We start from the raw sequence: 27,889 nt of genomic DNA on the forward strand, positions 1-27,889 counted from the left end.
GAGTGCAAGTGTGTGTGTGTGTTTTAAAACTGATTAGGTTGAGAGGACTAAATAATATATTACCATCGCATTCTGAGAGAATAACTTTAGTCGTTATCGAGGTACAATCTTTCAACAGGAGATGAATTTCTGTCATTCAAATGCCCTCTTTTAAAAGATAGTCTCTGTGCACTTTTTTTTCCCTAATGAGCGCATTTAGTTTATACAAGATACAAATAATCATGACTATTTTAAAGATAAAAATTCTCGAAAGATGCTCGTTCCCCAAATACAAGCCAAACACCCATGCTTAGTTGACGAGGAAGAAGCTGTTGAGTATTGCAGTGTCTCTCTTGGGTTTGGGAAAGAGAGCAAGACCTCAAAGCCTGTGGAATAAAACAAAGATATCAGCTGGTCAATGACTCTTTAATACATACTTGAGGGTCTCTCATTTGCTGCGATCTTCAGCTATGCCATGAAGTACGAATTTATGTCGGTCCATGAGTGCTTTTCTAGAAGAAAAAAACAACAAAAAAATTTTGTAACAATGACAGCTGTATTTTAACTTGCTAGCCACTTACAACTATTCAACAGGACTTAAAGGCTAACCCCTGTCAAACATGAAATTATAATCTCGACCTTAGTGAAAAGTCATGTCATGCCTGGCCAGAGACCTAAAGGAGGTTTACAAATCCTTGCTTGCGAGACCGGTGCCAAGAAAACACCCAGTTACCATAATGTTCTAGTTCTCCCATTGTAACCTTGGCGACTGTGATGTTTCAGGTATTTCGGTGATACCAGACTTCTTTGTACCTCTTTCTGCGCATGGTGAGGTTTACATCTCGTGGTGAGAAGGGAATTTGTTGACGCATTCTTTGAGAAATCATATCTTCAAGACACAGATCGTATGGACAGCAGACAATCAACAGAGACCCTGGCTGCAGACAGTTTGTCGTGATTAGCGATTTATCACGTGTCGTGTTTGGAGGAAAGATCAGGGAATTTTTCTTCTGGCAGAGAGTGGCTTCTGTCAGGAATAATTGTTTTCTGTTCTTTCTAATACAACTTGCTTGGAATGCAGTAGTATGTCGGTGTGTTTGACGGTTGAAGGCAGCACGTACATTACACGGTGATATGTCGATCACGATTTCAAAATCCACTCAGTTTCATTTCAGTGGTTGTAGACCGGTTCTAATAGTACACAAGGTATGCGTTGATCAAAGGCCATTCCAGGTTGTTATGTTCTCCCAAGAAGCTGGTAATACTAGCCTCTTCACCGAGAAAGACTTGTCCGACATATCCCTCGGTGGTCTGACCTTGAATAAAATCACTTCCTTCTTTGCCTCTTATTTAAACACTCGGCATTACCCGTAACTATGTACTTCTCCACCTGCACAGGTCGGATGTCACAATGTTTAAAAAAGCTATTTTACAATTTTCTCTTGCAAAATAAACGATGAATCGAAGGAACTGGAAATGGCTGTTCTGGTGTCATCTAGTCCAGTGCGGGGGAGTAAGTTGATCGCTGTTGTTGACGGGGGCGGGAGCGGAGGGAAAGCAATCGAGAGCTGTGAAGGAGGGGTTAATCTGTCCGACATAATACAGACAGGCTCCTCCGCCACTTACGGTTATTTCCTGTTAAGACACCAGATTATCGCGCGTGCGAGCGTGCAGTTATGAAGCTAATAAATGGCAGGAGATGTGCGGAGATTAGTAGCCAGTATTAGAGATGGGAATTACTGTCTGTCGTTCGCTCACTCCACCAACGCGAAGGCGGAACAGACCCTGCACGCATGCGCCAGGCAACGTTCTGCTTATTTTGCACGTCACTGCGTCCGTTGGTTTTGATCCACAAATAGCTTCCAACGCCAACTGGCTCATCGAGCGAGCTGTCGTCTGTGATTCCGATACACGAGTTTCCTCGTGTGTCTTTGCGATGGTTTGACGAGGGACATAACAGGGTTGGCCGCTTGTTTGTCCGTTCATCAACTTCGTCATTGTTCGCTGGCTGTCTGCATGTGCAAGGACCAACATGATGTGAAGGTGGGGGTACTACATTCAATGGCTTCCTTAGTCAACGGGGAGAAGGCGGGTGAGCACGCAACAAACGACTTTTGCGAAAAGCATGCGACTAAAGTTGCCCAGAATTTTGTCCGAGAGTTCATAGCCTTCGATCGCAACACTCCCAGCACTGGTAGGTCCAGAGATCCTTTCGATTATGCCAGAAAATTCTCCGAGTCCTTTCTTCGTCATTTCGAATACGAACTCAAGAGATCGTCGTTTACGATCGAACACAGGGCGGAAGTAAATAACTCGGGACACGATGGAGCAGCAAGCGCCCAAGACACCAGAAGCACAGGAGACCATCAAAATGGCGATACAGATGACTATGCCGAGCAGGACAGTAGTCCAGAGAGAGGAGTTAGTCCAACACGAAAGCATCCGAAAGGAATTTTGCGCAGATTATCCTTTAGAAACATTCGGAAATCGAAACTGTTCAAGCAAGGATCAGAGGAGGCGGAGACTGGGGGGGATTCAAACCACTTGCATCCTTCGCAGACTCATTACCGAAAAGGGAAGAAACATGATAAAAAGGAAAAACTTAATTCACGGTCGGCATGGTCGAATGGAGATGTGTGTGTGAAGAAAGATGGCATTGTGAATGTACTTACTGGTGAAGATTCACGAGGGAAATCCCGTTGGGAAAGGACCAGATTGGTGTTGCTTCAGACAACTGGAGGAAATCTTCTGGAGTTTTATTCTCCGCCAAAGGTAAGTTGTTTCCAAAATGTAAAGCTATTTTATTTTTTTTTATCAAGGCTACATTGTTCATAAGTTAGTGTAGCCCACAGGAATTCTTGTTTCAATCATTATGCAACAAGTTACGACCAGCATATATGTTCATTATTATTTGTTATGAAAGACTAATGCTACAAATCCCTGTTTAAGAATCAAAGGGTTTGTGACGCTTCACAACACCTGGCCTCAACCCACCTCATTCTGTGTGTGTTGTGTGAGTGTGAAAGTGAGAGAGGTGAGCCAGCTAACAGATCTTTGTTAACATGCTGTTTGAATGTTTAGGCTTTAAAATATTTGGTGCAATAATAACAGATCAATAGAATGTCATGTACTTTGTGTAGACCCCACATAGGTGTTTTATTAGTATTATAATACACTAATATTCATATAACATATGACATTAAACATACTTGTTGCACATTACAGTGCTAGAGACATATAGGCACACAGTGAATAGACATCAAGTGTGGCTTTACATAGTCAGCCACCAACATCACTCACACTTTCTCTCAATCAAATTAGGGTTAAAACAAGGTTTTAAATCCTGGATATGGAAGAGTGTATTAGATATAGTATTATTTCACAATCAGATTGTAAATACATGAAACTGAGATGCACGGCACAAGTGCTGCAGCAAACAACACTATGTTCAATATTGATGCAACCATCTGGTACTTCTCAATCTCTCACATGATTGACATGCTAGACAGGTATGCATTAAAGATTGGGCCTTTCAGAGGAATTTTTTCCTATATTCTACAGCTGCCACATGATTCAGGTTTGTGAAAACAATACATTCCAGGTGCAGTTAGCAGAATACTTTGTTTATAGGAGACTTCTGAATGCCAGCAACTCATTAGCTGTTTCATAACAGCATCAGGTGCCTGTTGCCAAGGTATTCACACTTGTGTGTTAGTGCAAATGATTTTTATTGAAGGAACTGTTTATCACCTTCTCAGTAGACCTTGCCAGTCATTTTACTTATTTTTATTGGTGTTCTCAGATGATGAGAAACAGTGAATATGGATCACCAAGTACAAGACCTGCATTTGTGTGTGTGCATGCCCGCGCATACACACATTCTGAGAATGGCTGTAAAGTAAAAGAACATTTTAAATATTCTAAATGATACTATCCATAGGAGAGGCCTTGATTCCAATCTGTAGTAATTAATACGGTTTCATGCATAATTGGTCACAGACCAATAGCTAATTATATATACACACCTGCACACATGTGTCATACCTGCATCCTTATTAACACATAAGCTTCTTTGTGTCTTTCAATAAAAGTAGTTTACAAGCCTGAAGAGAGCATGTCAGTTTTTTTGGGGTAGGAGGAATTGGAATAAGTAGTAATGTGTCAACTAATTTTGCTAATCCAGGGTTTCAGTGACTCAGCAAAAAGTTTATGTACACAAATAACCCATCATGGAAGACAGTATTTGCATGAATATGTGGATTAACATTTGCTCCGTTTGTTAAACTTCAAGTGTGTTTGAAGGAAGAACCGTTGTGTCTAACTAGGAATACTTATTGCCTGAAAGCTATACCACAGTTCAGTGGCATCTGTTTCTTATGCGAATAATTTGGGATTTCTTGGATTGGGTTACAGGATGTGTTTTGAGTTTAAGCAGTAAAGTCTACTATGAACACACGATATAAACTTTTGTTATACATATTATATGAACCTTTATCTAGATCAGGGGTGTCAAACACCCGGCCCGCGGGCCACATCCGGCCCGCCAGGAAATTTTATCTGGCCCGCGAAAGAAGTTTAGTTAATCATTGTTAATGGCCCGGCGACAAGTAAAAGGCAAACAACAGAAAAGTTCCCGTCGAGAACAGCAAGAGATGGGATGAGTTTAGTGAAGTTTGTACAGACCATCAACAGTGTACACTGGTCAAGTTACCACTGCTCCTGTTGATGACCAGAAGGGATGGTGAAGGCGGGGCCCATAAATCTGACCTTTGACACGCGACACCCTGCCCTCAACACGGGCCGCGGGTCGAAGATTTTTAGTACCTCTTAACTTCCCTGAATAGGTCCGAGATCAAAGGGTGCCTAGGCTCGAATCTTGAGCATGTTTGGCAGTACATATTTGTGTGAGCAACTTTTCTCTGTGATGAAGATCAACAAACATCACACAGGAGTTGTCTTACTGATGTACACTTGCAGTCCATTTTGAGAATCCCCATAACACAGAAAGTTACTCTAAACATAAACGAACTTGTTGCCAAGAAAAGATGTCAAACGTCCACTTCTGACAAAGTAAATTAAGAAGAAAAACTGCTAAGCCTTGGTTTGTTATTACTTTAATTTTGTTTTAATGTATGATTTTGTTTACACAAAATTAATAACAAAAAGTTTAGTTTTCTACTGTTGAATAAAAAGTTATCGGACTTAAATAATAACCTTCGGCCCGCCACCTTGTGGACGATGTGAGATTTGGCCCCCTGGGTAATTGAGTTTGACACCCCTGATCTAGATCATGTTTTGACAGTGGTGTCAGTTGACTCCTTTATACTGGTCTTCATTTACCAGTCAGTGATCTAGAATGATAAAATTTTAAGTTAACAGCACTAATTGATATCCAGAAATGAAAGAAATCAAATGGCAAAATAAAAATGTTAATTTTAGTAATACTAATAATCAGGCTATTCTCAGTAGTTCATTCTTTAGGCATTTTTCAGTTGATTTACTCCAGTCAAGGCCTTCACCACTGTCCTGGCTCTGATATGACCCATATATTATGAGTAAAGTCGGATTCTAAACTGCTCAGAGTTGATGTCTGTCACCAAATAATTAAAAAGAGTATGGGGTATTTGTAGTAAATGACTGTATAATCTATATGTTGGTATAGTTTGGCATATTTTATCATTCAGAACTTGTTGCCTCTTGCAGAAAAGGAAAGATACACAAATAGTGAAGCTTTGTTCTGCAGGCATAACATATTTCTTCTGGGAATTTAGTTAATGATTTCTGTCGTTTTTTCTTACTCTGCTCGTGTGTTAATACACTGTGTCAGATTTCTTTATTTTTTTTTTAAATTTTTGTATTATTTACAGACCTTTGCTGTTCATTGATTGCTCCTGGAGCTTCAGATATACTTTTTTTTTATCTTTATTTCTCCTGTAATTATCTTCCCTTATGTTGTAGCTAGTGGTGGCCTTGGCAGTTTTTCCTGTTCATATTTACAGTTGACAGTTCTGTTTACACCCGTAATCAACAGGTTCAAATCTGTTTGTATTCTATTAGTTGGCAGCATCTCATAACTTTGTGCATACCAGCATCTCACAAATATGACTCAGAACACGCAGAAGGAATTTATTATTTAATACCTGATACAGTATCCGCATGTAATCAGCAAACATACCTGGAGAGGGCACACTGCCCTGGTGGAATTTTACTTGATCTTCAGGACGTGCAGTTCATGCTGTTGGGGCTATAGCTGATTGCATCTACTTGCTTGTGTGTATTTGTGGGTATGTGTGAGGGGGCTGAGAGAGGTTGAATGTTTTGTAGGCTTTGCAAGTATGACTCATGCTAAACCAAACAGCCGAGCAGTAGTCTGTTTTTAACATTTAAAACTGAAATAGCTTTTGTTTTTGTTTTGCTAGCGTACAAAAAGTGCTATTTCTGTCAACCTTTACTATAAAGCTTTGTCCTTCAGATTCATTTACCTAGGCATGAAACAGTTTTTGGCCAGAAGCTTTTTTCACATTATGAATTATGCATGCGTATATGTGAAGGGGAGCGAGGAAAGAGAGCAATTAATTAGATGAGGTGTATATTCTTAGCAGTACCACATTTAGCTGCTGGTTATACTGTGTCTTGTATTGTTTGTAAATGATGTCACTTTCTGGTGATGCAGTTGCAGGTAGGTAGAACAGTACACTTTAAGAAATAAAAAGAATAAGTACAAATTAAGAATCTTGTGTGAGCAGATATAAAATTGGAATGTGGGATAGAAGTTCAAGTTACTGAAACCATTGGATTTTGAAATGGGAAAATCATGCTACAAGCAGATGGTAACCTTCAGGTATTAAAGCATCAATACAGTATGTCACTTTCCAGGGTTCAGATCCTTGCAGGTTCATATCCTGATCTTTAGAGTGTAGTGAAAGCTGTGGTAATGGGATTTTCACTAGCTGACCTTCACTCTCTCTTCTCCCCTTTATAGCATCTGTCTTTCTTGAACTTTCTTTGACTGCACTGCATCATTTCATTCTTAATATGTTAAAAATCTATAGCAGGAATCAATATCTATAATGATATTAGTACTACATTAATATTTTTAAAACATTGTATTATCCTCTCTCCTTTTCACTTTTCACTCTTTCTCCCAATCCTACTCTCTCTCAACAGTGCACACACCATTTGCCACAGTAGAAGAAGCCTGCATAAAAGAGATGTTAACACAAACTTGTCGTCAATGTCCTGTGGTGTTGTGTGGCCAAAGAGACATTCATTCAGTTTTTCTCAGGAGCGTAAGGAGCACACTTGAGCCATACCATAAACAATTTATCTAGTTCTGTCCAAAATGGACATGCATGCAAAAGGTAGCCCAGCATACATAGTTCTTAAGCAACTAGTCTTCAGCTAGGAAACAAATTGGAAAGTTTTAGGGAAGAAATGTCAATAATTTTTGTAAAGGCATAACCCACAAAGCATAACCAATTGCTGCCGAGAGTGCATTCACCTGACTGGTGTTAACTAAGTGCAGAGAAGAGCTAGAAGATGCCAGAGATATTTAAAAGCAGTCTGGCTTGTCTCTCTAGTCTCTCTAGTACAGGTCATTGGCTTCATTGTTGGAGCTGACACAGTTTTTATTGCATGGTGCACAAGATAGATAAGATAGTTGTAGGGATCAGCACAAGTATTAGTTGCACTTTTTGTTTTTGTGGGTTCTGCGCCCAGACTGGGCAGTGAGATGATTGGCCTGATGAGGCTGAAGATGTGCTTTTGGAAATTTATATGCCATTAACTACTGTTTGGTTATTCCCTCCCACCAAGATGGGGTATTTCTCAGATCAATTATCCCTGATGATAGAGATTCAAGAAAGAGATTTGAATGTCATTTTTTCAGATTTATTAAATCCTGTGAACTTAATTTGCCTGTTTGAGAAGATCACATAGTCAGGCCTTTGTAGGAAAATTTGTAAAGCTTTTTTTTTTCACTTATTGGTCTTTTAGTTTAACAGAAGTGTGGTGGTTTATAAAGGGTGTTTTTTTCAGCCATTCAAGAGTGAGGTGTTAGAGACCACACTTTACTAGTGTTTTGTGAGTACAGTTCCAGTCTCCTTTTGTGTTGTTTTTCATTCTCTTACCCTCTTTAGAATCAGCACCTTCCAAGCCTGACATAGGGGTTGACTGGCAGAAGTTCTCTGGGTTTGAACACCAGTACTCTAACTACTTGGTTGTCCACTTCGCCTGATTTTAGCATATGTCTTTGTAACAGCAGGGATGTGAAGTAAAACTTGTGCATGAACATGTAAAAGGAAGACAAAAATAGTGTCACAAGAGTGGGAGTTTAAGTCTTGCTTTGTGAGATGTATTCCTGTGAGCATCTTGATTGCTATAAATTATCCTATAAATTGTTACAAACTTCCCCCATAAATTGTTATAAATTACCTACATACACTGTCACAAATTACCTTTATAAATTGTAAATTACCCCTATCCCTATCATTCTTAAGCACTATGAACATGCTTCTTACGGGTGTATGTGCTATACAAATCTTGCAATTATTATTATTAGACAGACCTTGCTTTTATTTATTATAAATTTCTACATGCCACAGAATGGTGTGGCAGGTAGCATACAACAAATATAAAATGTGTGAGAAGTCCCTTCTTTCATTTCACTTTCAAAGAGTGACAGGACAAAGAGGATCTGTTTATGAATAAGCATAGTGACAGAACAACAAGGATCTGTTTGTTCATAAGCATAGTGACAGCAAATGTTATCCATTTTAGGCAGAGGAAGAAGATAGGAAATCTGCTTTTTGCTGTTTGCATTTATCTTGTCATCAGTGAAAGCCAACTTTCCTTCTTTCTTAGACAGCATGACTTTACCACATTGAGCTCAGAATATAACTAAAGCATTTCCTTGATTGTAATACCTAGACATCATCCCCAGCTGTAGTTATGAAGGAGTAATCGTTATCCTGTGGCAACATTGGGAACTCAGGGAGAAGCATCTTCTTTATGAAGTTATAAAGCAATATCCAGACCCTGCAAATGTTGTTTTGCTCTTGGATTCATCATAAAGTGGTGACCAGATGTCCAAAGAAACTTGAAGTAGTGTCCTAGGGGTCTGAATGCTGCTTTTTAACTTTGGAAACAAGACACTTCTCTTTTTCCTCATTTTGCCTTGGGGAAATGACTACTCTGCTCTTGTTTCATAGCTATGCTGTCTGTAAATGAAGCTTAACTCAGGCTCTTATTTTTTTCAAAGCCCTTACCCTCTTTTCATCTTAGTCATATTTTCCTCCATTTCACAAGAATCTGTTGCAGGCTTCTTAAAATTTCTGTGTCTAGCTTAGCAGATATCTACTGATAAGAGGTCATTTTGTGTTGAAGATTATGTGAATCAAAAGTGCGAGACAAGAGAGGTGTCTGCTTGTTGGAGGGTTGTACATAGCATGAATGCATATGCACATCCACCAAATCCAGTTCATACTTGTCAGTCAATGGATGTATGCAAACACATGAACAAATGTAAATACATAACCAGGTACGCTCAGTGTATCTACAGATACGTTTGATGCAAAGGTGCATGCACAAAACACACATACACCTGAGCACAAATTGCAGCTGCGCATAGGTGCACATCCTTATACATGCGTATGCACAACACACTTTTTAGAAAGACAAAGACATATAGAAGTGCACATTGTGGCTTAAACTTTATAAAAACAGTTTCCTGTCAGAGCACATGTGATTCCATCTTCACCTGGATCTGTTTGCTGTAAAAGACATGCCATGAGAAGCAATATTTATCACTCGAGATTGTATGCAAGAAGCTTTTTTTAAAAGCTGTAATGAGAAATATCTTCATAGGGTTTACTTTTTTTTCAGTCTTTGAAGCCACGAGCTGGGTTGTTCTGTATGCTGATACAGGAGGTGAGAGAGACTTCAGACCTAGAGATGCCAGACAGAGAAAACACTTTTGTTCTGAAGGTGAGCCTGACAACATAATTTACCTTCAACAAGGTCATTATTTGTAAAGAAGTTTTGTCATCAGTGTTTCTTATCATGTACATACATGTATAAATCATGCAAGAGAAATCCAAATCATATGAATAAAGTTTTCCATGGAAGTATAGGGAGTAAAAAAAAAAGTTATGATCAACCTAAAACTGGAGGTCTTTAGTGTCAGACTTTTTGCAATAGACCAGACATATGAAAGCTGATATTTTGTCATTGCTTGTAATAAAGAGGTTTAATGTCAGTTACGCAGTTTAACATGCTCAGTACACGGGACAAATATAGTTAAGGTAGTTTAGTTTCTTGACATCAGAGATCAAGATCATGATGAAAGTACGTCATTTTCATTGACTGTTTTTTAAATTTTTGTGACTGGTTGATAAAACTGGTATTAATTTTAATTTAATTAATTTTTGATCTTGGGGTTTGAAGCCTATGGCAGTTTTTACTGGGGATTGAAAATCTTGTATTTTATGGATGGGAAATTTAGGATTTAGGAAATGTGCACCCTTCCTTCCACAGGAATCTGTTTGAATACTTGATTATTACAAATGTTTATTTAGTAGAACTAGGTTTTAAAGAAGCACTTTTAGCAGACGTCTGATTGATTGCTTTATTTTCCAGTACATTACATTTGAAAGAAAGGAATTGATGTCCAAACTGTAGGACCATCGATTTTCTAAATTCCTCTATTTTATCATACCTACACACAGGTCTATTTATGTGCAAAAAGCATAATGGTGATGCTGCATTTAGGCTCAAAAACATCCTGTCCTTTTAACTTTGTTTAATCTTTGCTCATGTAAGCTTACTTTTCTCTGGAAAGTGAAAAATTATACATATGGGTCACATGCATGCTTTCTACTGACAGCTGAAGAAGATATAGTTGCAGCAGGAACCAGTTTCATCTAGGATCTGCTTTGAAGAAAAAAAATGCTATAAAAACAAACTACATTACAGGAGAGACATTTGTGACTTTTTACAGAAGATTCAGGTCTTCATTAATTGAAAACTTTTACCAAAGCTGTAAACATGATGGTTCTTTGGCGTAGACTTGTTTAAAACGACACATTTCAATGTTTGCCCAATCCAAAACAAAGCAAGAATCATTTAGACAAAAGCTTCAGGTTTTTGCTAAATTAAAACACCAAAGGTGATAAAAATCAGATACTTGTATTTGATATTACTGGAGGTGAACATAAACATTCTTTCACCTTGTTTATACTCTTGCAGTGGGTATACATAAACATTCTGACACATGTATATATTTTTACTGTGGTTACACAGGCATTCTTTTCATCAACTTAAGCTACAGGCAATACAGTCTGCAAGGAAACAGTAGCACCTGGTCATTGTGACTGGCAGACCGAAGGACAGGATAGCATTCTGACAAGTGTCCAGAGGAAATGAGAAATATATTTTACTAGAGGAGGTCACAATTACTGGACAATTTTTCAGACTGGTTGTTAAGCATCTGCAGGCATATAGAAAAATGTGAGCGATTACAGGTACAAGTTAACAATGAAATCAGGCCAGTCAAGTAACCTCTAAGGTGTATTACAATTCACACAGTTTCTGGCAGACAAAGCAACTGAAACTGGTGTTTCAGGTTTACAATAGTGACATCTTAGTTAAGAAATGAATCTTTGACCTCCCCAGCTAAACAGCTTTTTTGGGGCTTTGGCCTCTTTTAATAAAGTAAATAAGTGAAAGAGGGTTAGGGGGGGTGGAAGTATGAGAGTTGGATGGACTGGTATTCCTAGTGGAAGTGGCTCAGTGTGTCAGGTATGACATGCAAGATAGAGCCCAATCCTTACATTCTGCTTCCTGTACACTAATTAAAATAATACTATAAAATGAACTTCGCATCCACATGTAGACCAAAACAGCAATAAATAAATATAGACACAACACTATGACACTAAAGTATAGGAGGACGATTTGGCAATAAAGGAGGATTGGTTGGAATGTCTAATCACAACACAGTTGATGGCAGAGCTTTCAAGGAATCAAGGAAGTATTAATTAGCACAGACAGTCCAGAAAGTTCATAGAGCTGAAGGCTGGATGGCACAAAGTATTCATGTTATTGGGAATTCAGTTGATGCCATTTATGGATTCAAAACAAGAGACAATTTTCTGCTTGTAGGATAGAGCAAATGTTTTAGCTGCTCGTGTGATCAAAGCTCAGACCCGTAGTCTTCAGCTCTAAAAGGGAGACTACTCACCACACAACCCCAGGACCTTCTTAATAAAATAAACAAAAACTGAATATGTTAGCTTTAATGAAAGTGCCCATGATTGCTCTTGTGAAAATAAATTTAGCCGATGTCAAGAACAGATTTTGTGCCATTTTTAGCAGTTTAGTTGAATGTTTATATTATATTCATGAACATTTAATTTGAATATATAATTAAACTAGTGTGATATTTATGCTGTTATGAACACAGTCTTTTAAATTTAAGTGCATGTTGCTGACAGGGGAAAAAAGAAACTTTTCACACCTATTTTTTTGTTAACTTAGAATGAGGCATAAATGACTACTTTGTCCTTACAGCTGTGCCCTGTGTGTTGACTGCTAATTTTCTCATAAGCTGCCTTTTATTTTTGTATGTTTTGAAGCAGTTTACTTTTAAAAAAATTATTTCTTTTAATAGTGCTTGTGCAGGAAGAAATAGATAACACTTGAAGCACTATTCAGATTTTATGACATGATCCAGGGCTTCTGCTAAGGCTAAATTCTTTGGGGTCCCAGGGACCCCTTCTTCAGATTTTTAAGGGGTCCCTGTTCTTCGCTCAAATTTAAAGGGGACCCCATTGACGAAAATTGAAGGGGTCCTCCGAACTTTTAATGCGTACTGTACGCAATTTTTTGCGTAAGCAGAAGCCCTGTGATCTTTGATTATTTTTTCTATTTTTTTCTTTTTATCTTTGGATTATATGCATTTTTATTTATTAATATTTTTGGTTTCACTCCAGTGCTTTGATGATCCCCAATTATTTACTTTGTTTCTAGGGTGATGGACCGATGGAGTATGTCATCGAAGCCCAAGATGCAACAGAACTTAAGCACTGGTTGCAGGCGGTACGTCAGTGCCTCTCCTCACCCCCTACCACTTCAGAAGGAGTTACAGTTGTAATGTAAGTACCTAAGTGATAGTGGTTTGGAAGCAGTTACAGTTGTAAGTACCTAGGTGATAGTGTGCTTGCAGTTGCTATAGTGGTTGAGATAGGTGACGTGCGGCTGGCTTTGACTAGTGTCTTACAAATTCCTTATTTGGATGCTGTATTCTGTCTTGTTACATTAAGCACTGCTGTTGAAACTTTGGCAGGATTTAGCCTATTTCATTGCTTAGTTTTTATTTTTGGCTGTGTAAACTTTGTAGCTTTGTAGTTAGTGTTTACAGTTTAGTGCCTTTGATGCTACATCAGCAGTCAGTGTGGAGAGCCTTTTTTCCTCCAAGAGCCGTTTGGATATTATTAATAGCAGCATTTGCAGACCATACAAAATTATTAAAAATTAGCCTGCTTTATTTAGTTATGTGGTAGTTTTGTGACAGTGTGTTAACACTTTTGTAATGTGTACACTACCAATCTGCCTGGCATGAGTGTCCTCTGAGTCACTACAATACAGGCCTTAGGCAGCTGACAGGAAGCATATGTCAGTCCACGTACTTGCATGTGTCTCCCATCTATCCCATAATGGATGTTTCTTGTTTCTCCCTTAAAATTTAAGTTATTATTATGATTTACTTACTACAAATTTATATTGCTTTAAAAATAGCTGCTAGTTTTACTGAACTTTGAGTGCCACCTGCAGCTGCCTTGGGTGGGGCAGACCAAATGATTTCACAAGCCTTAAACAGCTTACTGTCTGGACATGCACCACTCTGCCCTACAGTGTGCGATCTTTTAACATTTATGTTTAATTTCTGGGCAGATTTTATGTTTAGAGTGAACAGCAAGTACTAAAAACATTTTTTTAAAATCAACCCTCCCACTCCCACTCCCCCGAAGGAAATTCGAATTGTAATTTTTTTTATTTTTAAATGGCTGAGATTATTTTGGTACAAGATAACCTGTGATTCTGTTTGCTTGACATGAGAAGACCTTTTCATTTGCTGCTGAAAAACGTCAGAACTTTAGGTGATGTGATATTGTTAGTCTCTTTTTTTTAAGTTTCTCCCTTTGAGGATTTGATTATCTTGATGCCCACGACACATGACCTCATGCCCAAACAAAGTTGAATCCAAGTTATGTCACTGTACTCAAATGGTGCAGTAGTTACGAGCTAAGTTGTTGTCCTTGGGTGGGGGGGGGGGAGAATGAGAAAATCACGAGCAAACATCTTGTATCCATAGTTACAAAAATAGTGTCCAGACCCTGTGGATATTGCTGAACCAAAGCACCTTTGCTACCACTTTATAACTAGGTCCTACTGGTAAAACCACATCTGTGGAGAGTGGACACACAGAGCCCAGACATTTCTCCTTAAGTTTCTCATATTTCCCTGTGGCAAACATTTACCATTGAAACTATATCCCCAGGAGGGAAAAGAAAAATAAGCAACTCAGCCATTAAAAAAAACTGAGAGTTGTGTATTGTATCAGTCTGTCATAGCAGGGATTTTGTAATAACAATGAATAGTATATTGCATCAGTCTCTCGCAATGGGATTTTTTTTAACTGTGTGGTAGTGGGACATAGCATAATATTATGGCTAAACTTTAAAATATCTCTTGCCCTAACTTTTTTTTGCTTCTTTAGGTTATCTGTTATATTTTGTTTATGAGAATCCGGGAGATTCTTTAATGAAAAAGTGCAATTTTTAAGTAAGGTTTTACAGCAAAAAGCATGCACAGTAAGAAGCATTAGACATATTGAATCTAAATTTTTAGGTTGTGAAAACTTTTATTGAGAATTGATAGTTGGTAAAGGAAAAAAACCAAATACAGTGCAAGACCATGTGAGAAACTATGCTGAATATGTGAAAGAGATAACATTGATGTGTGCAGGTTTTTTTTTTTTAACTCTTGAGAAAGGACAGTTCAGTTATGGTACTTATTATATTGGGCAGTATTTAAAATCCATAATACAATTTAGGTGCAGAAAAGTAAACACAAAAGATGCTGAAAATGTAGTAAGATGAATAATTTATCCAGTCATACCTTTTATCATAATGACTGTGTTCATAGAACAAGCTTGATCTGTGTATAGTATTGAGTCTGTAATAATAATATAGATTGACTGTTGAAATTAACAAAGTGTGGTACTTTTTGTTTTCTAATTTGTCTGTCTCTCAGCTCTTCAAAGTGTGATATATTTCTTATACTTCAACACACTTACCTGAAAGGTATTGGCCTCCCTAGATTTGCAAACCTGTTCAGAAAAGGTTATCATTATTAATTTAATAATATTTGGAAGACCTTTTATGTCCTTTACTTTCCTTTGATATGTAGAAAATTATTATGGTACAAATTATAGTAATTTTAAAATATAATAATTACACAATTAAACAAATTATTCTGTTAGTATTGTCCACCCACTTACACATGGCTACTGTTTATTTGTGAGTTTTCTGTTCTTCTTAAATGGTGATTTACACATAGCATCCCCCAAGGTATAGCCTAATCTTTCACATCTTGCTTTAACTTTTATAAATTTAATAAACTTTTCAACAAATCCTTTTATTGCTTGCTAGTTTTTGATAGGCAAGGGACATTACTGTAAATATGCTGTTTTAAACTGCAGTTACTTCCCTTAGTTTTTTTTTTTCCTTTTCTTTAGCTCCTTTTACTTAGCATTAACTCTCTACAGTTCAAGGTATCTTACATAACTGTCATGAAGATTTTTTCTATGTGTTTTTTTTTAATAAAGTGTTTAAGTAAGTTGTAAAGATTCATATTTATCAGAAGTGAGATTGTTTTACGAAAACAACCTATCTGTGACAGTACAGATGTTATGGTGACTTTGATAAATTTCCCTTATTGTGTATTTTGGTATTGATGACCTGCTGATAATCTGCACTTATGTTCAGGAGGCCGCGGCTACCCACTGCTCCATCAGGTTCTATAGAAAGAAAAGGTACGAAACAATGAAGTTTAGTACCCTACACCTCTCACTGTAACTTTTAATTCTGGCAGTTCATAAGTGAATGTTTACATCCCTTTCCCTGGATGATTTGAAAGTGTAGACTTGGCTGCCTAGGTGATGATGAAATATGTTCTTTGATAACAGAAATCAGCTGTGAAGCAAGTTTTTATAGTAGTACTCCACCTTTTATCCTCTTTAAACATGTTGATTTAATGGAGAGTAAGAAGCATTTTATTAATAGATGTCAGATTATCTCAGCAGCATTTGCAGCATATATCTATAAATTTTTTTAAACCTAGCAAGAATGAAGAAAAGGAAAGCAGTAAAGTAACGGTCATGTGCACTTTCTAAAGTAAATTTCCCTGTATTAGCTGTGTTTTTTTTTATACACTGCAGACTCTGGTCAGCTGACCACAGCGCACCGCAGTTCCTCTTCTGGAAGCCTAGGCAATGCCATGCCTGATATCCCGCCCCGACCATCACCAAGGCCTTGGAGTATGGTGCACCCCCATGATCCGCTTCTGCTTGGTGCTAGTGCACACATGTCTGAAGTGACCAGTTCCCCAGGTGAGTAACGTGCATAGTTGCATGTGTATGTGTTTGTGAGTGAAGCTTTAAACTTCTGCATTTATACGTATAACATTTAACCTTAAGAACTAAACAATGTGAGGTATGGATTATTTTTATCTGAATAGTGATAAAACGTTCTAGTGTTGTTACGGAACATCAAAAATGATATGACATTGTGGTGAGAACAAAGATACATTTTTTATGCATGTAATGTAATTTATGAATAGTACTTCTCAAATTAGCTAAGTGATTTTGTGTAGCACAAGTGAACACGGCATACAGGACTTTACAGAATGTCACACATATTGTCAGTCCAACACATATTGTCAATTCCGACCATTTACATTCAAGTGGATTATTTTAACTTACTTTCTTTGTGAGTGATTTAAGCAGGCAATGGATATAGCTGCATTTACACACTATTCCTACTGTTGTCAGTTACGATCATCCTGAATGGCTCAATAAAGAAATGTGAGCAGTGCACTCTAACCCCACTGACACTTACTAATGAATTATTTGGCCCAGTCACTTGGCTCACACAGGTCAACACTTGGCTGTGTTCACAACACTTACATATACCCATGAATTGACTAGTGACTCCAAAAGGATCAACCACTTGACCTCTTGGGCTTGTAAACAATGGGAGGCCAACAGCACAAGAGACTAGTCACTGGTTTATTGGAGGTAGTCCTTGGGTGTGAGGTCAGTTTCAGAGTAAATATCACTTAAGGTCAGTGTGCTAATCTATCTCTATGCTGTAGAGATTGTTCCCTAGTTTTCACTGGCCTTTGTGAGTCCTTAGCAGCATCAGGCTTTCAGTCAAACTATTGAACCTGCCAACCACTTCATGTGAAATGCTAAATGTGGACTGCTTAATAGTGTCCTATGTTTATTTTGAAAGGTTTAGAGGAGTTCTGATGAATATCACTTCTGCTAGTGTGTTGGTTTTTTCTTGGATTTTATCTTGTGTGTGTGTTCTTGTTGTGCCTGCCACTTGATATGGACATAATATATGCTCATATATATATATGCTACTTGCAGCTGTCTAATTGTCTACATATATGATAGCTGCAGCTATCTTATTGTCTGTATGTATGATAGTTGCATCTGTCTCCTTGTATTTATGCTACTTGCAGCAGTTATATTGTCTGCATGTAAGATAGCTGCAGCTGTCTTATTGTCTGTATTACTCTTTTCTTGGGGAACATGATATGGTGTTTGGAGGTTGTAGGTGGCACAGACATGCTGACAGCATTGATTATTTTTGGATATGAGGACTTAATCAATATGATTTGAATCAGAGAATTCTTCGGTTGCTATACACTTGTCTACACCTCCTATGTTCCCTGTAACAACCATACTCTGTGTGTGTGTGTGTAAGAGGACAAAGACCTTTCTAGAACAAGTGCATTTGTCTCTAGTTGTGACCTCAGTAGCACTGACATACCCAAACGGATATGAAAACTCTGCTAAGTCTTAGACTTTGTTTTTTCTAAATTGATCTTTAATGCGCAGATGAGGTTGATATAGCCGAATGGTCGCCGAGTTTGTGATGGCTTGAGTTCATATCCGGCGTGAGAGGGCTAAAGGAGGATGATCTCTGTTTAGATTGACTATCACTGTAGCTGATCTGTTATTGAGTCTGATAATGTGGGCGCTGCATTAAATCAGGCTTTTTGTACGTGTCTTTTTATTTTTGTTTTTGTTGAAAATGTCATCATGTTTAGGAAAGATGTGGATCTTCTTGGGAAAATGTTGTTGTATCTGCGTAGATGTGTGTGCTGAACCATTTCCCCCATTTTCAGCAAGGAATATTGTTGTGTTCAAAGAAGGGCGAACACTTCCTGCTCTGCAGACTGCTATCTGTATGTGTGACGTGGAATATTGATGAGCAGGATGTGATGTACTGATAGCTAAGTAGTGTACTCTGGGCTGGTGACGTTCAGGAACACAGCTTTCCAAGCTTTATTATAAAGTCACATTTTCTGGTCTGCTTCGGATCTGCTGCTTTGAACGGAATAGTATGTTCTGTAAGGACACTGTCATGAAGATGTATTCAAGGATTCCTAGGAAAGGTTTATGTTTTTCTTGATTATGATTTGGATTGTTGCCAGTATTGCGAATTATGGGTGATGTAGTGATCAGTAAGGGTACATTCACTGCCTTTAGAAGCAGTAGTAATTATTGTAGGAGTAGAAAGGAAAAAAAAAATCAGCAAATAAAACTGACTTTGAAAATTTCACAGTTCGAATACTTTTTGAATAAGTCGACAAACTCTGAAAGGCAATATCATCAAAACATTTTATTTTACAAAATGCAATATGCTGCTGGTCATCTTTGAGACGTTCATATCTTTTTTATTGTTTATATTTGTGTACTTGATTAGTGCTGAGAACAGGATATTATTGTTGCTGTAGAGTGCTATACATTTATTTATATTGTTGTTGTGTTGGTTGATTTTACATTTTAAGCTGATCTTGCTAATGGAAACAACACTACTGTTTGGAGTGCTTCAAGACATTGAACAGTTAGCAGTTGCTAGGTGACTTAGTTACAAACTTTGTTCTAAAAAGCTTGTTTGATATTTTAGTTTCTCTGCCATTAGAATGTTTTGAAAAAAGTTTTACTGCTGCTGATTGTGGTAAGACAAAATATAGTAACATAGTGTAGACTTTTGTCATTAACTAGTTTTAAGAAACTTTCTCATAATTAAGTATGGTAGATTATTGTTTGTTTTTTCATTTGCTTTTCAGATGCGTATGCATGTGCTTGCAAAGATGCATGCATACACATACACAAACATGTACACACATACACACAAGAGAGGGGATGTAATGACAGTAGAGAAGGGAATATTTCAGTTTAAAACAATAGCGCAGACTGCTATGCTTTGTCAGTAACAACACAGACCATTACGCTCCATCAGTTTGGTAAATGCATCTTTTGTGCACCATAATGTTGTCCTTTGTTTTAGTCAAGTGCACAATTTAATATTTTATTTTTTGGGTTTCTTCATTACTTTGTTTTTTAGTTTTTTATAAATGCTGAAGAATTTGTAATAATCATGACCAGATTAGTTCTTAATGTTAAGTACAATATTAAGTGTTAACCACATAAAAACCTATTTCCAAGCGTACATTAGAGACTTTTTATGAACTCTCACTCTTTTTGCTAGCACCTTTATTTATGTTTATTTGAGCTGTTACCCAACTCACATCCTGTATGTCTTCCTCCTCCATTTGTTGAGAAAATCATGTGCATGCATAGTTTTCGTGTTCTTTCTTTCAATGAATCCACATCCATGGCAGCATATCCGCTAAAGAATGTAGCCTGTAATTCTGTTCCCATCTCATTGCAGACCAAAGTACGCAGCATGAGGGAGAGAATTCCATTGACCAGAAGCTGTTGGAGTACCCATGGTTCCATGGGATGTTGTCTCGGGCTGACGCTGCTCAGCTGGTCTTGCAGCAGGGTCCTTCAGGACATGGGGTGTTTCTTGTTCGCAAGAGTGAAACGCGGACTGGAGAGTATGTCCTCACCTTCAATTTCCAGGGGCGAGCAAAGGTTAGTCGTGGCTTGTTTTCCAGTATTTCATTATAATGGAATTCATTATTGATATTATATTCTAATATCCTCTTGTGACATTTGTGTACCAATTGTACATTTGATGATTTTGAAAATATCAGGTTTTTATCATGCTCTTGAATGTCAAATGCAGTAGTATTACAAATAATTACAGATTTTGCGAAAGTTTTTCTGAAGACAAAAGTGATTAATTAACAAAAGTTTCATTGTAAAAATTTATTTTCATTACCTGAACCTCACAGGCTAAATAGCTTAGTTCCGCAAAACATTCATCGCACAACGCGCAGCTTATGGTAAGGGAAGCAACTTCAGTTAGAACGATTCATATTTTTGGGAGCGCAAATTTACTTCCCTTTCGTCAGAGTACAGACTATATTTCATTTTTGTTAGGAAATATTTAGTTTGTTTTTACTGACTTATTTAAACATAATTACAAAATTTTTACGTTTTCTGGAAATTTATTTTCTTGGGCCCTAATATTTACATGTCTAAAATTATTCTGAAAGAAAACAAATAGCGATTGCGCATGTGAACTAAGCGGTTCATTTGTTGTGAGCAAAGTGAATGAATACTGGTGAGAGTGAGTGTGTCTTCTCATATTTTGTTGACAATAAGCATAATAAAGTACTTAATATTCAGTGTGTGAATAAAATATTTTGTGAAGCAGGTAATTAAAATATAAGTATAATAATCAGGGATATAAAATTGAGACTATTTACATTCCAGTAGAGTGTCTTATATTTTTGTGATTTCCAAGCAGAGAATGGATGTAACTTGATGTAACCCTAACACTACTATTCCCATTTTCGTCAGTCAAGCATCATCCTTTATTCTGAACTGTCTGAAATGTTTTGTTTGAGATTTTTTATAATTACTATATATTTTTCAGCATTTGCGACTAAACATTAACAACGACCGCAAGTGTCGTGTGCAGCACCTGTGGTTCGAGACCATTTTCGACATGTTGGAGCACTTCCGCACGCATCCCATTCCCCTGGAGTCGGGCGGCACTTCCGACGTCACCCTCACCGACTACATCGTGGCCATGGAACGGCCTCGCACCCCGGCCACTCTTCCACGCAGCTCCCCTCGATCGATCGCGGCAGGTCACGGTGCAGCAGCAACCGCCGCCGCCGCCGCTCCCACCGCAGGTCACGGGAGTGGGCCTGGGATGCGAACCTCCCTATCGGCCCCGCATCACGGACACTTTGACAACCGCGACGTCGTCATGCTCAGCGGCTCCGTGCGCTCGCGGACCTCCTCCATCGAGAACGTGGTGCGGGAACAGACGAGCAACGGCCATCAGCATGGACGGGCCGTGGAAAACCATTACTCCTTTGTTTAAGGAGTCGCCATCAACTTACCCTCAACATTGCAATGTGATATGGCTTGAGGATGGGGGCACCGCTTTTTTGCTTTGTGCGAACACTATGCCTGCACCTGGAATTTAAAAAGATGAAACCAATATTTTTAGTTGTTTTAGGAAAATGGGTGGATGGGAAGTGAAGGGAAAAATTGAATTTCCTACAATCCTGCCCATGATTGTTCAGGAGACCAGAAAAAGTCAGTCCTTTGACATATATGTGTCAAAGGTGGATGGGGGAGGGAAGGGAAGGGACATGGGAGCATCGGCTGACAAGGTAGATTGTGACATTTTGCCCATTTCTAGGATGCAAGACTTGAACGACTCGCAAATTTCAAACGATTGACGATTCCTGTTGCTTGGTCTTTCTGCGTAGTTTGCGCTCTGCCTTGCTGAGAAAGGCATATATGGTCAGGGACCTTTTTCCTACGCAAAGGTGACATCTGACGAGGTAATGGGGCTTGCTGGACTTGAATCATTACCCTGCAGGTGTTTGCCTCTAGCATTTGTTAGGACGTTTCGTGAAGGTGTGTGTTTGTTATTTCTTGTACATTATTGTTTACTTGCGCTTTTTAGTAACTGCGATGAGATTACTGATAGACATTTGGTTTTGCTTTTATTTTCCTTGGATGAACGAATTCCATCTCAGAATATGTCAAAAACTGTGAACCTGTTTTTGCTGCTTGGCAGCCGAACCCTATTGTACATTCTAAATTTTTTCTTCTATTTTAGACATCCCCAGTTTAAGTGTCTCCTTGTGTGTGTGTGTGAGAGAGAGAGAGTTCCACAAAATGTGTAATGGAGTGATTGTTGCTGCTAAACTGCTACCTGACCGTTTGCTGCCAATGTGATGCGTAAGGGTGGAATCTTAAGACTAGGGGCGGAAAAATAAAATATCCCCATGTTATCTCATTGACACTGACTGGTTAGTTTGGTTTTCTATGTGAGCCTGTGTAAGATCTTAGAGAAGATATCTACGTTTTGATGGATAAAAATATGCTTGGATCCTTGTTACTTTGTGATGCTCAAACAATGCATCCCGTGTGTTGAATAATTCGAATCGCTCTCATTTCCAGCGAGCATGGTAGACTGGTTAGTGTGGAGCCAAGTGCACAAAGGCTACATCGTTTATATTGAGTTATCTAGTCTTTCCATCTTGCTCTGAAACTTGTGCCAGATGGCTTTTCCTGTGCACATCTCGTGCTTAGCTGCTTTTTTGTCAGAAGTCGGTCGAAAGTTTGGCACGCAGGCACACTCTCTCACACACACCCACACACTCGTACGCACGCGAACAACTGACAGGGTTTTATCACTCTAACCTGTCTACGCCTGCATCCTTTTTCAGAAATAATGTTATATTATTCATGTTTTTTAGTTACATTTACGTAATACTTGACCATATGATGGCTAGAGCACACGCAACATCGATTGATTCACTGATTATTGATAATACATGTGACGGATAAAATGTCTGTTTTAATTTGCCTTTATTGCAACTGTATCCTACCTCACCCTCTAAATAAATTTACGAACGACGAATTGCGAACGGGAGAAAGAAGCTGACACTAACATCTGGAAAATTTTGCGGATTTTGTTTTAATGCCCAGACCCATCTGTGTTGATTATACATCCACCAAAAAAAAAGCATTTCTTAACCGAGACAAAAAATCATTGTCAATAACTTTTACTCAAAAGGAAGAGGCAAGGGAAGTTATTTTAAAAATGGTGGTTTAAAAAAATGTCTACACGATGTTGTGAAGACATTTTTCGGCTTTCTCGGGAGTACACACTATCTGTAGACGCTTACAAGACGATAGCCACCCGTCCTTCGTCGCCAACCTCTTCCACAGGATTGACGCGACAACATTTATCGTGCTTCCTCGCACCGGATGTGAAGCACCCGCCGGTCTTTGTCACTGACGTCGATGTCGAGGAAGCAGCTCTCGTTCCTCAGTCAAGATGTAGATGATTGTTGGAGATAATATCACAGACATGCACTTGAAAGATTGGCGTGTATTGGACGTCAATGTATTATGCACTCTTGGCTGATCATTAAACGTCCAAAAATAGACATTGTTAACAAACATCCGCGTTCGTGTCATTTAGCTAACATCGTCGGTCAAAGAGCAAAGTATATTACTAATTATAAAGTTCGAAATATTGAACTGAGCTGCAGAATGCGACCTACAGACAGCCCTTCAAATATTTTGACAGTATGTCTGTAAATCTGTAAATATTTATGTCTTTGAGTTTATTAAATGCGTCCATTATCTAGATGGTAACATGACCGAAGCTAATTATAATTATTAGCAGTAGATAAAGCCTACTGCCGGAGTAAGGTCGTTGACACTTTACTGGCTTCACTAGAACTGCGGGCGCCGTCTTCTAGTTTAATAACAATAATTATATTTATATAGACTCAGCATTTCTCCACTATAGAGCAGACTCAATGCGTTGTACACAAATAAAAGCCAATGACAATGTAATAGAAAGCACATATGTGTGCTACTCACAGTCGAGAGAAATAATAATAAAGTACACAGACTTTTTCAGTTTGGAGCGCTTGTGTGTTTTAATGTGTTATGGTTAAGACAGTTTTGGAGTTTGGGTTAGGATTAGGCTTTAGACAGAATGACAGACAACGACAGAGGTCAAGGGTCGTTACTCTGGTAACTGCGTTCGGCTGTTCATCCAGAGTTCTGAGCTGCAGACGACAGTGTCCACCTCATGGCCTTGCTTGCCATATTGATGGAATACAATACCATAAATCTTCATTTAATTTGCTAGGAAAATTATAATGGTTCTTTCGCTAGCAAGTACACAGCTGATTACAAAGAGAAACTATAACGAATTGGCAATAAAACAACAGTGAATTTGTTGTTCAAACGCACAGGGAAACTACAGAGGTCTTATAGACATGAGACACGTGAAACTTCTGCGTTAACACCAGATTTTGTGTTCAATATTAATGTATTAAAACACAATTTACAATTAAAACTCGATTAACTTTGAGCTGATCAGACCTTGCAAATTAAACGGACATGACTTGTTTTCTCGTGCCATTCGTGGTTCTTTCGATCAGATGACTGGTTAATAATGCATTAAATTATGAATGCATATTTGTAACAACACCCTTGTCTTTGGCAAAGACGAAGCTGTGGTACAAATCTAGATTAAAAAAAATTCCCTAGGACAAGGGATCAACATTTCAGGTACAAATGTTCGTGTCAGCGTGGTACAATAAAGTTACAAAACATATATAATGGTGGTAAATAAAATGTACATTTGATACTCGGAGTAACCCAAGCTTCCCTCACGTTTGTATGGCACAGCTGAGTCGAACAAAAGGCCCACGAGGCTTGCGGGGCAGTTAGTCCAAGTGGGGCGAGGTGTCAATGACCCTGTAACACATGTAACACTGTCGTCGGTCACTGTTCGACCGCTGCTAAATAAAGATGGCGGGAGCTCCTGTGCTAATGATATGTGCAATATGATATATGAAGATAAGGTTACCATGGGCAGGCGCACAACACGTCCCAAGATGGATGGCCAACGCGAAGCAGTCAGACTGGTTGTTGAGTATTTACATTGAGGTGACTGCTAGAAGGGTTAACTGTTAGGTAAGTGGCTGACATGGCCTCGGTACGCTAAGGTGACTGTCATATAGCTGAGACCCAGTCTGCAGTGGCATGCAATTTTGACACCAGTTGGGTACTTTGTAGGGAGAAACTACTGCAGCACGCACCCTGTAATGATCATTCTTGGAAGACCCGCAGGCACTTTTTCTATTTATTTTCCCCACCCGCTTCGCAAGTAGTGCCATATCTCGCCGACCACATATCATTTGAATAATACTTTCCCATCAGTCATTTTATGTTTAATGAGATCACTTTCTATCAGACTGTCGCTCATTTTGAATTGTTTTTATAGTCATCCTAGTTGGTCAACGAAGTCTTTATGACAAAAAGGCGGAAATAATGTTGATAATGTAGTCTGTAATGTTCGTATAGGGAATTAGGTAAGATGACGAATACACCCACCGGTATATACAAGAATTTATAAAAATGTACCCGGAGACAAACAGCTTTACATTTAATTATATATAATTTATTTGCATACTAGCTGCTTTATCCGAGTAATACAGTTTCCTCCACTTACATCACATTTCAAAATTCCCGCTAAATGGAATCACATTCAAATCATCTATACCACACACAACAAACTTTTACGAATTGGACAAACGATTGACGAAAAAAAACCCCAAACAAACAATGTTAATGATGACCGCGTGTGGACTGAGCTGTTCCGTCCATCTGTCCTCACTGTCGGTAGCAAGTCAGGACCTTGAGGTCAAAACACTTTAAAACATTTACTCATCGTATATCTTATCCATTAATCAAACATGGAAAAGCCAGAAACTCTTGAGATAGAGCAGACAGTGAAAAAGGCAGTCGCGAGCTGCTGGTGTCCTGTCGGACTGTAAAAATGGGGCCAGGAAGAGCGCCACGTGATCACGTGGACAGCTATCTCGCCTCTTCATTAGAGAGCTCTACACAGGCCTCCATCGTCCTTGTCCGGTCAAAGCCAAAGCATAAAGTTTCATGCGCACATAATAGTCGAATCTGGAGTGGCAGTTATTTCTACACAATGAAAGCCGAGCTGAAAGAGGCGGTTAAGCAAAGGATAGGGAGTCGAGTCTGACAATCGTGCGAGGTAAAAAAAAAAATCGCAAGAACACGTAGATAAAAGTATTGCCAAGGTTGGTAACAGTTCATTACAGGTGTGGAAGAACAAATGTTCATAGCCAAACTCCTTAACAGCGTGGGCACAGTCTGGATCTTTCTTACAAAAGTGTAACCCCCGCATGTAGATTGGACAGTAATGGGTAATTACTGAAGACTCACTTTCTCTTTAATTTTACTTATCTACCCGATTTGACTCTGTGTCTGTGCACCAGTAGGTCAGGGACAGGCAACTGTGTAAATGTAAATTGCTGAGATGAAGGAAATAAATGTGCATCATTGTAATGTGACATTTTAAAGTGTCATTATAACGTGTTATTATTATGTATTATCAGTACCGCTCCTCATCTTTCTGAGAAAGAGTATGATAAAAAAAAGTTGCCTTAGAATACAGGTTCAAATGAAAGTAAGGGTGATAAAAGACGGTAAAAGGAATTTTAAAAAAAACCATGTGATACGCACAAGGGTTATTCATAAAATACCTGCACGATTATGATGAAAAGATAAAGACAAGTATTTATGCATATCACTGTAAGTAAAGACCTGTTGCAAAGATTGGTAATCTGTGGGCCAGCAAGCGTTAGTACATGTAGTTTATTGTATCTCGGGTTTTGAATGTGGAAGGCGGAGCCAAACCTTTTTTCGCCACCTGATAAACCAGATATTAATTTCTGATAAACCAGGTATCTATTTTGATTAGCACAAGTTTCTATTTCTGCAGGACAGATGCTGAATGGGTAGGGGAGTTTCATCCCACCCCGCACTCCTGATCATCTGATTCACAATCGATGACATGCCTTCAGGCTTCAGATCGTCTACACTCGTAGGGATCTTTGATAACAAAGTCGGACAGGAAGATTACCACTGGAAACTGCAGTTTAAGAGATTCCAATCTCTTCTCACAGCAATGATCAGCTTTGGGACTCAAAATCCCAGCAAATATCTCTTACTTTTAAACCTTCAAAATCGACATGCACAAGAAAGAGGACAAACCACTAGCCTCGTGTTGAGGGAAAAGGGAAATCTGGGTAGTTGTATAGAAATGGCACCGGAACCAGAAAGCAGCATCGAAATGCTGAACTATAAACATTGAAAAAAGTAGGTATGAGTGCTGCAAGGGTTTTATCGCCTTTTTCAAGGCTACAGAAGAGTTCGTATACAAATTCGAGATGCAGGTTGAATTGTTAGATAAGATAAGACTTTATTTATCCCAGATGGCATTAGCTCTCTCTCTATATATATGGAAGCACAAGAATAAAACAAAATTATTGCAACACATTCATATCCGCTCCACGAAATAGACTCTCACATAATCATGTTACATATTATCTACCTTCTTTGGTACACAGTAATGTTCAGAAGTCGCACGGCCAAAACAGCCTCGCTCTGTTGGTCCTGCATGTAGGTACATACAATCGGCGGCAGGCAAGTTAATGCAACTCTCTTGACCGGATATGCCTGTCATTGGAGTTGTCAAGTGTCTACCTGTAATACAGTCTGAAGATCACTCTGGACTGTCCCAGCAACTTTGGAACAAATGTATTCAAC

The 27,889-nt window shown here is 38.6% G+C and overlaps 1 protein-coding gene and 1 long non-coding RNA gene across 2 annotated transcripts; one reads left to right on the forward strand and one right to left on the reverse strand.

Annotated features, from left to right (window-relative positions):
• The first annotated feature begins 1,557 nt into the window (after positions 1 to 1,557).
• On the forward strand, positions 1,558 to 22,517 carry LOC112561615 (SH2B adapter protein 2-like). The gene is made up of 7 exons (XM_025234197.1): positions 1,558 to 2,751; positions 9,862 to 9,963; positions 13,006 to 13,130; positions 16,026 to 16,072; positions 16,478 to 16,648; positions 20,010 to 20,215; positions 21,126 to 22,517. Exons 1-7 carry the CDS (start codon positions 1,996 to 1,998, stop codon positions 21,579 to 21,581), a joined length of 1,863 nt encoding a protein of 620 aa, XP_025089982.1. The 5' UTR covers positions 1,558 to 1,995; the 3' UTR covers positions 21,582 to 22,517.
• LOC112561617 lies at positions 21,877 to 27,791 on the reverse strand. Its single transcript, XR_003098691.1, has 2 exons — positions 27,675 to 27,791; positions 21,877 to 25,000 (listed from the first exon to the last, which is right to left on the reverse strand). It is a non-coding gene; the product is annotated as an uncharacterized LOC112561617 (long non-coding RNA).
• Between the last annotated feature and the right edge of the window lie 98 nt (positions 27,792 to 27,889).

The sequence above is a fragment of the Pomacea canaliculata genome, linkage group LG4, assembly GCF_003073045.1.
Source record: "Pomacea canaliculata isolate SZHN2017 linkage group LG4, ASM307304v1, whole genome shotgun sequence".
NCBI lineage: Eukaryota > Metazoa > Mollusca > Gastropoda > Architaenioglossa > Ampullariidae > Pomacea > Pomacea canaliculata.